Source organism: Cyprinodon variegatus, unplaced genomic scaffold, assembly GCF_000732505.1.
Source record: "Cyprinodon variegatus isolate N-32 unplaced genomic scaffold, C_variegatus-1.0 Scaffold172, whole genome shotgun sequence".
NCBI classification, from domain to species: Eukaryota; Metazoa; Chordata; class Actinopteri; order Cyprinodontiformes; family Cyprinodontidae; genus Cyprinodon; species Cyprinodon variegatus.
The window spans coordinates 209,271-224,052 of record NW_015150625.1 but is presented as its reverse complement, the minus strand read 5'-3'; the positions used below and the strand labels follow the sequence as shown (position 1 = coordinate 224,052).

The 14,782-nt window shown below is 37.0% G+C and overlaps 1 protein-coding gene across 4 annotated transcripts in view; it reads left to right on the top strand.

Moving 5' to 3' along the window:
- The window catches only part of LOC107087059 (anoctamin-2-like), a 109,046-nt gene that overhangs the window by 60,520 nt on the left and 33,744 nt on the right, over positions 1-14,782 (top strand). For all 4 annotated transcript variants that reach the window (XM_015378411.1, XM_015378409.1, XM_015378410.1 and 1 more), the window contains 5 exons: positions 316-390; positions 535-736; positions 6,744-6,855; positions 6,938-6,995; positions 7,081-7,181. In XM_015378411.1, coding sequence (XP_015233897.1) covers positions 316-390; positions 535-736; positions 6,744-6,855; positions 6,938-6,995; positions 7,081-7,181 — 548 coding nt within the window. The remainder of the gene's footprint in view (positions 1-315; positions 391-534; positions 737-6,743; positions 6,856-6,937; positions 6,996-7,080; positions 7,182-14,782) is intronic.

The following is a 14,782-nucleotide window of genomic DNA, read 5'->3' as shown; positions in this document are numbered from 1 at the left end:
TGCAAACCTGTTAGCATGTGCTAAGTTCATCTTCATTCCGGGTGTAACATAAGAAGAGCAGCGGGTATTTTTTTGCATCTGTGCCTGCAGATTTATGGAGGGAGGAATACTTACCAGCCATAAAGCAAATTAATAAATGTGAAAAGGGTTAATTTTTCTGCTTTTCTTTAATGCTGATTTCTTTTAGGGACTTCTTACTTTTCGCCCGAAATCTAAATCTTCCAATTAAATTAAACAACAATGGCCACTGCTTTGTTGATTCAGAACTTTGTCTTATTGTTTTCTGTCTTCTGTTTTCCTTTTTTCCTCATTCAGACGGTCATTGAGAAGTTGACCTGGAAAGACCGCCTTCCTGGATACTTTATGAATATTTCCTCTATTCTTTTCATGGTAAGTAAAGACTTGTTCTTAGTTTCTACTGTCGTTTTTTTCTCAGCTTGTAAGGTAATGAACACATTTTTAGATGATGTCTTTAGAACCAATATGTACAAGTAATTTTTTAACATCTTCCCCATATCTTTCCCTTGGTGCTAGTTTGGACTGACGTTTTCAGCCGTTTTTGGTGTAATCGTCTACCGGATCACGGTCTCAGCCTTGATGGCAATGAGTCCGGACCCTGAAACAAAGTCCAACGTTCGGGTTACGGTTACGGCTACCGCCGTCATCATCAACCTCGTGGTCATCCTGATCCTGGATGAAATCTATGGCGCTGTGGCACTGTGGCTAACTGAGCTAGGTACGGAAATGCCAGCTGGATGTTTTGTCTTGTGGTTCCAAAGAACCTAAAACCTAAATACACAAAAAAAGAAATACACAAAAATTACTGTTTTACCGATACCAGTATTGGCCGATCCAGCACTGAAATGGTGGTATCGGTATCGCTAAGTACCAACAAATAGGGCACCGATAACATTTTGAGAACCAAACGTTTATTCAACTATTGTCAACCATTCCAGGTAGGCAATAAAAAGTTCTACTGGATTAACTTTGTATTAGTCTTTTTCCTACTTCACAAAGGTAGGCGGCAGCTTGACAAAGCCATGATGGTAATTATTTTACATCCAAGTAGTATGCAGTTCTTCATATACACACACACATCAATTTGAAACAGATGGTATCAGTATCGGCCAATGCTGTACAGCCAGGTATCGGGCCACAAAATGGCATCGGCACAACACTACAAAAAATACATAATACAGTGTGAGGTATTATTCATGCTACTTTTATTGGTCCCTATCATCCTCTGTCCTCCTGTTACACCTCCTTCACCCAGAGAGGAGTTTTGCAGTCTGATGGCGTGTGGGACAAAAGAGTTTTTCAGTCAGATGGTCTGAAGAAGCAGCCTGTTGCTGAACGGGCTCTTGTCCTTGAGAACGGTGTGCAGAGGGTGACTGACGTCATTCGTAATGCTCAGTAGTTTGTCCATAGTCCTTCTTTCTGCCACCATCGAAACAGAGTCCAGTTTAATCCCGACTACTGAGTTTCCTGCAGATGTTGAATGATCGTAGCCTTCTCAGCAATTATCTCTCTGTGTAGATCTATATCAACTTATAATCCATTATGGGACATATAGTTAGGACTCAGAGAGAGTCAAGAAGTTGTCACTATGTCGTGTATTTGATCTGTCCAGCCACTAACCCAGTTGAGTCCAATCTGGTTTAACCTGTGCAGATCGGACTCACCTGGCCTAGTGGCTGGGCAGATCAAATACACGACATAGAGATGACTTGTTGACTCCAGATCCGCCATCTCTGTTAGCACTTATACAGAAATTGATCCGAAGGCAGGAAATTAACTGATTTTGCTCTTTTAGAGAGTCGTGATATGACAGATCAGCTGAGATAACTGGCCCAGATTAGGTATGAAGGCAAAATAAATATAAACACAAACAACTTATTTCAATTGTGGCTGTGATTAGATCTTTTTATTGACTACTGATTGCAGCATTTCTCCTAGTTAACTCACCTGCAGAGACTAATAACCTGAAACTACGACGGAGTATTAGGGCCACACATGAAGAGAAAAAATATTTTTGCCATGACGAGATTAAACTCGACATGTCGACTTTAAAGTCGACATGTCGACTTTAAACTCGCCATTTCGAGGATAAAGTTGAAATGTCTTGTTGAGTTTAATCTCGACGTGTCGACTTTAAACTCGCCCTGTCGACTTTAAACTCGCCATTTCGAGGATAAAGTTGATATATCGTGGCGACTTTAATCTCGACATTCCAAAGTTTGGAGAAAAGAGCAACCGCGCTCCACAGCTGCAGTCTGCGTTTTAAGAGTGAAGGTAGTCTTTGACGTGCTGCAACTGTATAACTGTATAATCATCACAGAAAGTACAATTTGACCAAATCATCTACACAAGGCATGTCTGATTCTGGATTCTGTGCATGTATCCTGTGCAGCGGTTGGCTCTCTTGAACTAATTTCAACTTTATTGTCGACACGTCGAGATTAAACTCAACATGACATTTCAACTTTATTCTCGAAATGTTGAGTTTAATGTCGACATGTCGACTTTTAAAGTCGACATGTCGAGTTTAATCTCGTCATGGCAAAAATATTTTTTCTCTTCATGTGTGGCCCTAATACTCCGTCGTGTGAAACACCATAGAGTGTAATTGGCTGCTAAACTTTTTTTTTATTAAGATAAAAGCAAGAGAGCGTGCATTGTGGATATAAAACTAGCAGAGTGGCCAGTACAACACAGGGACTGGTAAAAAAATATATTAACACACACACTTAAAACCTTGTTATAAACATTTGTCTTACATCATGTTTCTTCTCTTCTTGGAGAGTCTGATTAAACTTTGATGTTTTCATGCTCCAGCTGTCTCATCAGACATCCCCAGAGGTTTCTACAGCATTTGAATCTAGACTCCAGAGCCCTTAAAAATGAGGGAGAACTCAGAGAGAGGTTAAAACTAAAAGAAAATAGCACTACTTTAAACTAGTTCCAACTTGTGATGGGAAAGAGTACTGTATATGCCTCCTTTATTCAGTTATTTTTCACACAAATCATTTGAAATGAATCCTCTTTTGGGTTTGTTTCTCCAGCTGCAACCTTGACTGATACTGCTTCACATGTAGAATCAATTAATCACTTAAATGGAACCTTTCTGACAACACGAAGCAGGACAGAATTCTTCAATATTTAACTTATCATGTCCTGATCTAAAGGAGTTAAATAGCAAACCGACACAATTATTAGCATGTTTCTGTCTGGAAATGCTTAAAATGCAAATGTGATCTAAAAAAAAAGGAAATTTTCTTAAATTAGGTATATTTACCTTTAATATGAACAGGTAAATAAGATGATATGTCATCGGAAAAAACATTTTACTCTTAGAATAAGAATATTAGAAAATATGCACTTGAAATAAGACAATGCAATTGTTTTTTTTTTTTTTATTTCAAATGTAAATTGTCTTGTTCCATTGGCAGTGGAAGTGTCTCACTTACTTCCTCAATTTAAAAAAAGCACTTACTTTAGGACAAAAATACTTATTTAGATAACATTTTTCTTGCAATGTACAAAACTCTTTCCAATGCAGGGGTGGGGAATATGGGGTAATATAACTATCAATATAAATATATGTATATATATATATGTCCCAATTTGTGAATGAAAGTCAGTCATAAAATTTAGAGTTTTTATTTTTTCTTTGATGTGACACCAGATCTTCATCTGGGTTAATACAAGTTCAGAAGTTATGAATGCAAATGAGAAAGTTACAACTTTGCCACCATAAAAGTGTTTTTCACAAATTCACAAATTTACAGATACAAATCCAAAATCTACAAGTACAAATCCCTAATTCTTATTTGTTCATTTATGATTTGGAGTCATAGATTTGTTACTGTACTCATAAATATGTGATTAATATTTGTAAGTTTGTAATTTTATGCAAAAAAGTCAGATTCTTTTTTGTAAATTAGTTTTTTCTATTCATAAAACTGTGATCTGCACACATAGCTGGTAAATTGCACTCATCATTTCTGATTCCTATTCTTATATTTTTAATGCGTACTCATTGATTTGTGATTCATGTTCATAAATTTGTGATTAATACCCATAAATTAGTCATTGATGTTTGTAAAATTGTAATTCTTTTTCATAAATGTGTCATTCCTATTCAGAAATTTGTGATTTTAACTTGTAGTTTGGCAAAATTACGAGTTTCATAATATTAATTAAAATGTATCGATCCCACAATGGAGAAATCTACATCTGCATTTAACCCATCTCCTTGTGGAACAGTGGGCTGCCATTGTGCGGCGCTGGGAAGCAGTGTGGGGGTTAGCCGCCCTTTATAGGGCCCTCAGTGAAATATTTTGAAAATCAAATTTCAAGCTGGTATGTTATTGGCATCCAGGACAAGACCTTAGTACCTTTGTAACATTAAAAAAATATGGATATTTTGATGACAAAAATGAATGTGACTGTAATAACAAGAAACATCAACTTTCCTGAATATATTAAGAAAAATTATAAAAGTGCTCCTAAAAGAAATTCATTAAAAACACTCTGAGAGTGAAAGAAACACATTTTTTTTAGGTACAACATAACCTTAGAGGCATGCCGATACTGGCACTTAAATTTTTTAGTTTATGAACCTACATATAATTTAACTAGGCTTATTAACTTTTTAACTTTACGTTTTAACTTTTCAATTAGCTATTTACCTTTTCTTCTTGACTTAACTTTTTTTCAAATGAATCTACAGTAGGTAATATATCATTTAAGGGCTCATCTAATTGCTCAAATGCCAACATGAGATGTACAGCATGTAGCAGTATCTTTGCTGAATGGCTGGATATAGATCTTGTGCTTCTAGAACTTACTGAGGGACAGGGAGAGACTCCATTTGTAACGGTTATGCAATTGATCAATAACTGTAACTTGCCCTGTAAAGAGTTAAAGGTTTTGCTCAGGGCCTCAGAGTGTAGATTTTGGGGATCGAACCGGATACTTGCAACCTTCTAAGAGCACAAGCGCACTTCTCTGACCACTAGTCCAACACTCCCCCTTCAAAAGAAAAGATTTGCAAAACCATATCTGCACCCAACCATATCTGGCCCTCATGTTTTTCAGCCTCTCATCCAGTTCTAAGATAATTAATTTAAAGCTTAGTCAGTGATGCACGATTCCGAGCTCCAATCAGGGTCAGTAAACGCACCATATTTACTCAGCATGACATGGATATATGGACAGGTGTTAATCATGGCATGGCGAAGAAAATAAAAAGGTGATGCTGGATGTTGCATTTTTAAGAGAAGTGAACAAACAATAGTTTTTCTTTTAAAGTTAACAGCAATATTGTGTGTTTAGTTTGAGGCGCGGCAGTGGTAGAAAATTCCAATCTGGGGCGACATTATAGGAGTAAAGTAGCTGCAAACTTTTTCTTTGGAGTTTGGATTTAGAACAAGCAGCATTTATAAGGCCACAGGTTGACAGAGGATGTTATTAAAGCAAGTTTTTAGTTGAGTGGCATCAACGTGTCTTCCAGCGGACATCAGACACCGAGCTAAGGGAAAGCAGGGAAGCAGGTCATCCAGTTTAATGAAGCAAATAAAGAACCATCATGCTTATTTTATAGTTTTCAAAACACATTAAATGTTTATATTAGAAAAAAACCTTTATTGTTGTTGATTTAAGTTGGAAAAAAAAAAAAAAAAACACAAAGGCCCCTCTGAGATTTGGTAAAAAATATCCCTGAGACTTTTGACAAAATATCCTGAGGCTCAATAAGACAAAACTGGAAAATTTTTGCAGAACGTTACACCCTGGAATGATCTATTGTTTCTCTTTGGTTGCTTCAACACGATAAATCAACCACAGATCCACCAGAAAATCTGAAAGGAGAAAGTCTGACCATTAGCCTGTAGGCTGAGGTTATAGATTTTTGTTATACAACAGAAGCAACCCAAATCTCTACAGTATTTAGAATTTAAGTATTAAGCTTCTGGAGGAGACTAGTTAAAATCTGAACTTAAATTCTATGGAGTGACAATTTGTGTTTCAAAGCTTTCTAATATGGTCGAATAGAGAAGAAAGAGTGGGCCTGGTCTATTTGACAAGCTTTTTGATTAATAATTGAAATAGAGAAACAAAATTTTTTCATCTACTTGGTTATAGAAACAAATTCCTTTTATATTGGTACATTCGTTCTACCATTTATGAAAGCAAAGAACCTGTTTTGCAAATGGAAATAAAACAAAAACTGAACCAGAAATTTACATTTTTAAAACTTCATAAAAAAAACATTTAGCTTTTTTCTGTTTTTGCCCTTTTTAGTAAATTTTGTTTTTCAACGTTTTTTGTATAATTTATTATTTATAGTTCAAATATTATTCTTACAACTTAATTTTTTTTTTTTTTTACAGATTTTCCTTTTTTTTTCATTTCAGTTTAAACTGATCACACTTGTTCTGAACAAAAAAAGCAGAAAACAATAAAAAAAGTAGAATACATAAAAAATAAATCTGAGAAAACTAAAAAGCTACTTCCAAAAGATAAAAAAGAAAAAGAATTATATTCCTTTATTACATTTTCATTTACAAATTATTCTCTTTTCATGCAACAATACTGGAGCAGAATTCACTCCATACTTTTTCACAGCACTGTGCATGCTTACGTTTTTGCTATTCTTCTTCGTTTTTTTTTTCTTTTGCTATTTGAAGGGTTCAAAGTGTCCTTAAACCTCTACATAATTTATTACCTGAACTCTTTTTCAGAGATTCCAAAAACAGAAACCACCTTTGAAGAGCGCCTCATCCTGAAGGCCTTCTTACTGAAGTTCATGAACGCATACGCTCCCATATTCTACGTGGCTTTCTTCAAAGGGCGGTAAGCCATGAGTCCTCTGTGAAGCTATGTGTCGCCAATAAACAGAATGTGTTAAATAGCTTCTGTTTATTTGTCTCTTTAGGTTTGCTGGTCGACCTGGAAGTTATGTGTACGTCTTCAACGATTATCGGATGGAGGAGGTTTGTTTCTGCTTCGGCTATACGGATCAAGCACACTGTGATCCTCCATGACGGGGGTGTAAATGATACTCTGTGTTTCCCTTAGTGTGCTCCAGGAGGCTGCCTCATTGAGCTGTGCATCCAGCTCAGCATCATCATGCTGGGGAAGCAGCTGATCCAGAACAACATCTTTGAGATCGGCATCCCGTGAGTCGACCGCTTTCTTTTTACTTCGTTTCATCACAGATACTGGAAGAATTTCACATCATTTCTTCAGACATAGACTTAGACAGATTTATTTGTCATTTTGTTTACACAAGTGTGAAACAAAAAGAAATTACAACAGCTCTCTGGACAATTTCATTTTTTAAAGTGCAGCCTTGAAAAATAGTAAAAAAATATATAAAAACAGTAATATAAACAAATGACTGTAAATTTACAGTTCTAACATTTTCAGTTCATTTAATGATAAAATATAATAAATATAATAAAATACAATAACCCATTTTACAAAACATTCAGCAGTCTAATGGCGGTGGGGAAGAAGCTGTTTCTGAATCTGCTGGACCGGCATTGAATGCTGTGAAGCCTCTTCCCAGAGGGTAGCAGGAAGATCAGTCCATGGTGGGGGTGTGAGGGGTCAAAGATGATGTTACGGGCTGGGGACACGCAGCGTTGGGATGTAATGTCTTTAATGGAGGGAAGAGGAGCCCCAATAATCCTCTCTGCTGTTTTCACCTTCTTCCAGTCTGAGGCGCTGCAGCCTCCACACCACACAGTGAGACAGCTGGTCAGAACGCTCTCTATGGTGCTTCAGGAGAAGGTGGGGAGGATGGGTGGGGGCAGGTGGGCTCTCCTCATCCTCCGCAGGAAGTACAAGCACTTCTCTGCCCTTTTGACCCGTGAGGTGGTGTTTATATTCCAGGTGAGGGTGTCTGTGATTTGCACCCCCAGGAAATTGCTGCTTTTGACCACCTCTACAGCTGAGCTGCTGATGACCAGTGGAGCGTGGTTAGGACGGTTCCTCCTGAAGTCCAAGATGATCTCCTTCTTCTTCTCCACGTTTAGGATCAGGCTGTTATCTTTGCACCAGCTGCTCCACCTCCTCTCTGTAGTCCTGGTCATTGTCGTCACTGATGAGGCCCACCACAGTGCTGTCGTCTGCAAACCTGGGGACGCAGTCATGTGTCATGAGGGTGAACAGCAGGGGGCTCAGGACACAGCCCTGAGGGAGCCTGTGCTTAGACTGATGACATCAGAGGTGTTCTGTTTGATCCAGAATGACTGAGGTCTATTGGTGAGGAAGTCTAGCAGCCAATAGCGGAGGGGTGTATTGAATCCCAGCTCTTCCAGGTTGCCCATCAGATTCTGTGGGATGATGGTGTTAAAAGCTGAACTGAAGTCCAGGAACAGCATCCGCACGTGGGTGTTCTTCTCCTCAGGGTGTGCCAGGCTCAGGTGGAGAGCAGCAGAGATGCGTCTGGAACGGATTGAATGTTGGTGGCAGACTGGAGACGATGTGTTCTTTAACCAACCTTTGGAAGCACTTCATCATGATGGGAGTCAGTGCAACAGGCCAGTAATCATTGAATGAGGTGGCCTGAGGCTTCTTTGGGACTGGAATAATGGTGGCAGACTTGAAGCATGCTGGCACTACGTATCGGTGCAGCGAGGTGTTAAAGATGTCTGTGAGGACACCAGCCAGCTGATCTGCACACTCCTTATACACCCGCCCAGGTATGTTATCAGGCCCTGGGGCCTTCCTCAAATTGACTTTACTCAGAGTTATCCTCACTTCAGCTACGTCCAGGTTTAGTGTCTCCTCCCCCTGGTGTGGAACAGCTTTCACTGCTGGAGAGAAGTTGTTCAGTTCATTTAGGAAGTCAGTGTTTGCTGCATCTACCGGGGGGGGGGAGGGTGTGTTGTAGTCTGTGATCATCCGAATGCCTTTCCACATCTTCCTGGTGTTGCTTTCATCGTGGAAAAGATCCGGAATCTTCTTGTTTTAAAAAAAGCTTTTGTTCCGTATTTGTCATCTATAACTTCAGTACATTCATATGAATAAATAACTACATTTTTTTTCAGTCTGTGGTTAAAATACTGAAAGGTCAAATAAGTTGGGATGTTCCACTTGATGGTCTCGCTGCTGCCACCCTCTGGTTTGGAGGGGAATAATTCTTGGTTTTTAGTTTGTGAATTAGGATCACATTAGAACCACAAATCACCTGATGGGGCGGTCACGCCCCCCCTGGCCCCCCTTCTAGCTCTTCCCCTGCACCTTTCCAGCATTCTATCACTGCAGACACAGAACATGTAGGACTGAATGTTCAGAGTGATGCTTACTACCTGATAGAATCTGCAAACAGGACTTTTTTTATTTTCTGGGCCTGTTTCCCATTAAAGCAGCTTTCCAGTTTGTGGTGGTGGATTCCTGCAGCTCCTACATGGTCGCTCACAAAACTGTGCAAGATTCTTGTTGATAACATTTCCTCTGTGCTCCGTTTTGTCTAATTATAGCTCAGTTTTTACAAGCAGAACCAAAGGGTCAGAGGTCAGCTGTGTTTATACCATCCCTCAGCCTCAGGCGCCGCTGTTACTGTTTGCTATGAGCGCAGGTTAACCCCGGTGACCCGTTTGATTGGCCTCATCAAAGGTTCCAGTGTGCGCGATCAACGAGCCGTGACCCACACAGCGCGACCTTGTACTTTCCCTCAAGTGGACCGCGTCACATTCATTTGCTTTACAGCTTTCACACCTGGCAGGGAGGCGGCGGTTTCCCCAGGAGCTGTTTGCTGCTCGGGTTGAGGAAGATGTCTGGTTTAAAATGAAATCCACTCAGAAAGTTGACTGATTGGGGTCGTTTCTAGTTAATAGCAGCCAGGAGATCATCACAGCCACTTAGATTTAATGAACCCATGGCAGACCAGCTGTATGTTTAGGAAAGTTAAGCCAAAGATCCAAAATGTTCTAGTAGTTGAGGCAGTGATTGAGAGCTTCCTCACATTATGATGCTGCCACTATTTTACAGCAAAGGGAGGGTTTGTCTTGGCTGAGAATGCTTGAATTTACACAGATACTCACCAGATAGAGCTGGATTATTATAGATATATTTGTTCCAATACTGTTGTATTTAAAGCAAGCAAACACCTTTATAATACAGGAAACTTGAAAAACATGTTTTATAAATGGAAATAAAAAAAATGTATTCAATAAAAAAAAAGTTATTTATAATTTTTATACAAAAGTTACACCTATATTTGTTCAGTTTGCTGTTTTTCCAGGGTTTATTTTCCATATTGTATTTTTTTTTTCAAAATATTTTTTCAGATTTCGTAATTATTTGCTTCATTTATTTATTTATTTATTGGTGATTAAAATAATGCCGCAGTGTGTTATTTAAGTCTCAGTGGAATATGTGTGGTTTGATCACAGACAAGGAGAATACAGTATTTCTACCGGAATCAAATAAGACATGAAATAACCAGGGGAAAATAATCTGGAAAAAATCTAATCTGAAAAGATATTTAATAAACATGTAATCCAAAAAAAATGTTGTAATAATAATCTGAAAAATTTGTGAAAAGCTAAAATAAATGTTAAGAGAAAAAATTATTCTAAAAAAAATATTTGTTGAAGATAAGATCTGAAAAAGTATGAGCACATAGGATCTAAAAAAAGAAGAAAACTGTAAAAAAATATAGGTTGAACACATTAATTATTTTCAGAATCTCTTTTTTTCAAAAATTTTTTAAACATCCATTGTTGAAACACATTTTCTTCAAATTTCTTGCATTTGAACTGTGTTCTTTCTCATCCCAATTTTTGAGACAAATTTCACTCCATATTTTATGAGACAAAAATAGATAATTGTTTTTTCAACACCTTATTTATCGCATGAACTACAGCAATAGAGTTTCCAACCAGATCTCCCCTCTTCCTCCATTTTTTATCCTCATCTTCATCGCCTCTGTTTTCTACATCGTCATTTTGCTGGATAGAAATGGCGCTACAGGACCTAATTTAAGTTATTTACCCAGAAGGCATTGCAGCATAACCGACATGGTGTCATACGTGTGGCAATATTCCATTTAAACATATTAAAACTAAACAGCGTACAGGATTTTTATTATATTTTATTTACATTGGAAATAGATATTTCTCAAAAAAGAGTTTTTATAAATAATCCTGAATCCTTTCTTAAAAGGGCCTATTGGGGTCAGAAGGAGAGTTTCTCTGTTTTTGCAAGACAACAATAATATTTCACAAGCAGGCAGAACTATTGTCATAAAGGATGGGGAAAGATGATAACAGTGAAACCATGCAGATAAAAAGTAAACAGTCCACAATTGCAATTCAATTGTAGATCGAGAAATAACAGAAATATATCCCTGAATATCTGCTAGTCCAATAGCAGAAATGATAAAGTATTTATTTTTCTTTCTGCATCTTAATAATCGATCCAAACTCTCCACCAAAGCTTCAGGATCTTGGTTGGACAACTTTCAGGAAGGGCTTCCTTTCACAGAGCACTAATGAGGGAATTGTTTTCTCAAGGTGACAGACGGTTGTTAGGTCGGGGCCTGCATGTCCTCCCAGAGAGGATTCATTTCTATGGAAGAATCACACTCACGTCATTCTGAGATCTCACCTTAAGAACATATGATCTAAACGAGAAACGGAATAAACTTTTTACATGCATCACCTCAGTCATTATGAGCTTAAAGTAATATTACAAGCAAACAATCTTATACTTTTGCTAGATTGGTGAGAAGATGCCACTTAATTTATGTTTTTCCTTTTTTAGATGAACTTATGCACTGCATCTGATATCAAGCACTGTATAAACAAACACATGTGCCACCAATGCTCATATGTTGACCCAATTTAAACCATTATCAGAATAACTCCATGCTATAGATGGAGTTATGCTTAAACAGTCTGTTTCATCCGTTCACAAAGAGAAATTACGATATGTGATAGTTTTACTTTGTGGTTTTAGCCATCTAAAACTCAAAAGTCAGTTTTATGTTGCAATTCATAAACAGTTAATCTTTACAATTTCAAAAAACCATCAGATTCTTTACCAGACTGACAGCTCTAGCCTAGACGCTACAGTTGCTGGGTATAGAATGCTGCCGTGCAGTTTATCATTGCTTTTGCAGAACAATTTTATTTATAGAATTAATAAACTTTTTTTTTTTACTTTTTTATTAATTAATGCCTTGCTTTATATAAAAAAATATTGAAAATGTTGTAAAAATAGCAGATGGAGTTCAACACATTATTTTGGCTTAATTTGGACAAATTTCCCCCTTGGTTAACGCTGCTCAGGGGTCAAAGTAGATTTAAATTCACAGGGTTCTGATATAAAAAAAAAAAATACAGAGAGAACCTACATAATTCCCTTATAATGCCACGACAATCCAGAATTTCAAAAATATGTTAACTACAATGTTGAAATATTCAAATAGATTGAAACTAGAACTATGAGAGTGAATATTCAAAGATCTATGTACCTTTTCAACCAGCTCTTTATTCAAAACTAAACAATATGCAATAAAATATTTACTTTGGGTATAATTACGTAGAAATTAAAAAAAGGTTTTGCATTACCTCTTGTGAGTTGGAAGAAATAAAATCTTGATAGTGAGACAAAAGGATTTTTTTACGTTTGGCAGAAGATGATCAGTAGCGAGAGCAGGAAGAGCCATACTGCTGAAAGCGAATCATCAGTCTGGAGCGCAAACCACAGCGTCTGAAATTAACCGAAGCTTGTCAGAGTTGAGCGTGCAGTACCGGATCATTCCAGCCAGCTGGAATGCTGCAGGATCTCCATGATCCATCTGTGATCATGCAGAATTTGCACCGCTGCACGCCAGGTGGGCGGCAAGACCAAACATAAACGGCTGGTACTTCTTAGCCTGTCTAACAGATTACAGCACAATGATGCATTTAAACGTTTGACGGACCCCCCACTAACGTTTAATTTAGTCTCGTCAATGAAAACTCACACCCATGAGTCGTCATGTTTTCGTCATCAAAGATCGTTGTGACGAATTCTTTCTGTGTTGCACATTTTTCATTTTAAGTTTCTACATTTATTATTCATCATTTATGAATAATAATGATTTTTAAATGATTTGACAGATTTTATACATTGAAATTTTATTGTTTCAAAATGGGATTTTTTTTCACATTTCTTATTAACAGATTCTATATTTTGTATTTGTATTTCAGATTGAGTTTTATGAATTGGATTGTTTTCAAATTGCCTGTTAAAGATCATATTCTCTTCATTTTAAGTCCAATACAAATGCTTGCACTTGACCATTAAAAATGTTAACGTCCAGCAGACAAGCAGAAAATAATTCCATTTGAAAAAACACACAAAAAATATAAGTATGAAGCCTAAATAAAAGCAAATGATTAAAAAAACAAAATCTGGGAAAACAACTAATTTATTCTTAAAACCTTAAAAAAATTCCGGATTGCAATTTTGTCTGCGTTTAAATGCTAAAAAAAAAAAAAGTTTTTTGATGAAAAACACAGAAATGTTTTCTGAAACATGTTTTTTTTCTTGCAATAATGATTGTACAAAATTCACTCGATAAATATGCATGGGAAAAGACTAGAAAACACCTGACAAAAGGAAAAACAACCTAAACTAGTATGGCAAACCCCTAATAGCAAAAATAATAGACCCAAATAGCAAAACCTAAACACAAAATTCATGAAAAAAAAAACGACAATGAAAAGCTCCAAACAGATAAACAAAAACTAATACTTAAAGCTCTCAATAAAGAGAGGAGAAAACTACCATACAAACCTGGATACTTTCAGTTACAGGTTCAGCAAGTTTCAAAGTCATGCAAACACCCAACCCACCGTACAGTCTGCACACAATGCCAGAAGTATGTGACTTTGCTCAGGGATTATTACTATTTACATTCAGAGAAAACATCTGTACCTCGTAGCAACGTTCACATCACACGATCCTCTCTAATATAATGACTCCTGTTAACCCTCCTTCTCCATTTTTCCACTTAATTCTTTTGCAGATTCAGGTTTTCATGTGTGATATCAGTCAATCTCCTGCCTTAACTTGTCTGTGGAAGCAGCTAGCCTCCGGTTGTTAGATTCCATGGAGATGTTTACCTCCTAGATGCTGTAAACACTTTATTGTGATACATATATTATGACAGAGTGCAGCAAACCTTCGATGGATCACAGAAAATAAACTTGTTTACGACCCATGCAGCACAGGAATGTTTACTAGAGCCAAAACTAAGATACAGCTGTATTAGTGCCTTTCAATCTGTTTGAAGTTTCTGAATTTGGGTCTAAACGTCTCTTTGCCTTGTTGGGCAGGTTTAATCTGACTAAAACACATCAGGAAAAAACTTCTTAATGTGGTTTGTGTGGAGTATTCAGGAGTGGTCAGTATCTTACAAATTCATGAAATATCAACCCAATTGATTAGACTTTTTCCACTTTTTTGTTTTGTTTTTTTGCCTTTACTTTAACTCTATAATAATTTGTAATAAGGCTGCTCAAAGAATAAAGGAAAGTAATCAGCCGTGGCTTGCTACCATCTATACAATGGATCTAAATATAAAGATACTATAATTATAACTGCACAAATTCCATCTAATGAAATAACCTTATATAGAATTTATTTAACAATTTGGAATTAGTTTTTGACAAAAATTCTTAGTAGATTGCAGGAATTACAGCTTAAAACTGTAATCTATACACATATATACACACACACAAACTTCTCACTACCTTTGATACATATATATATGTAT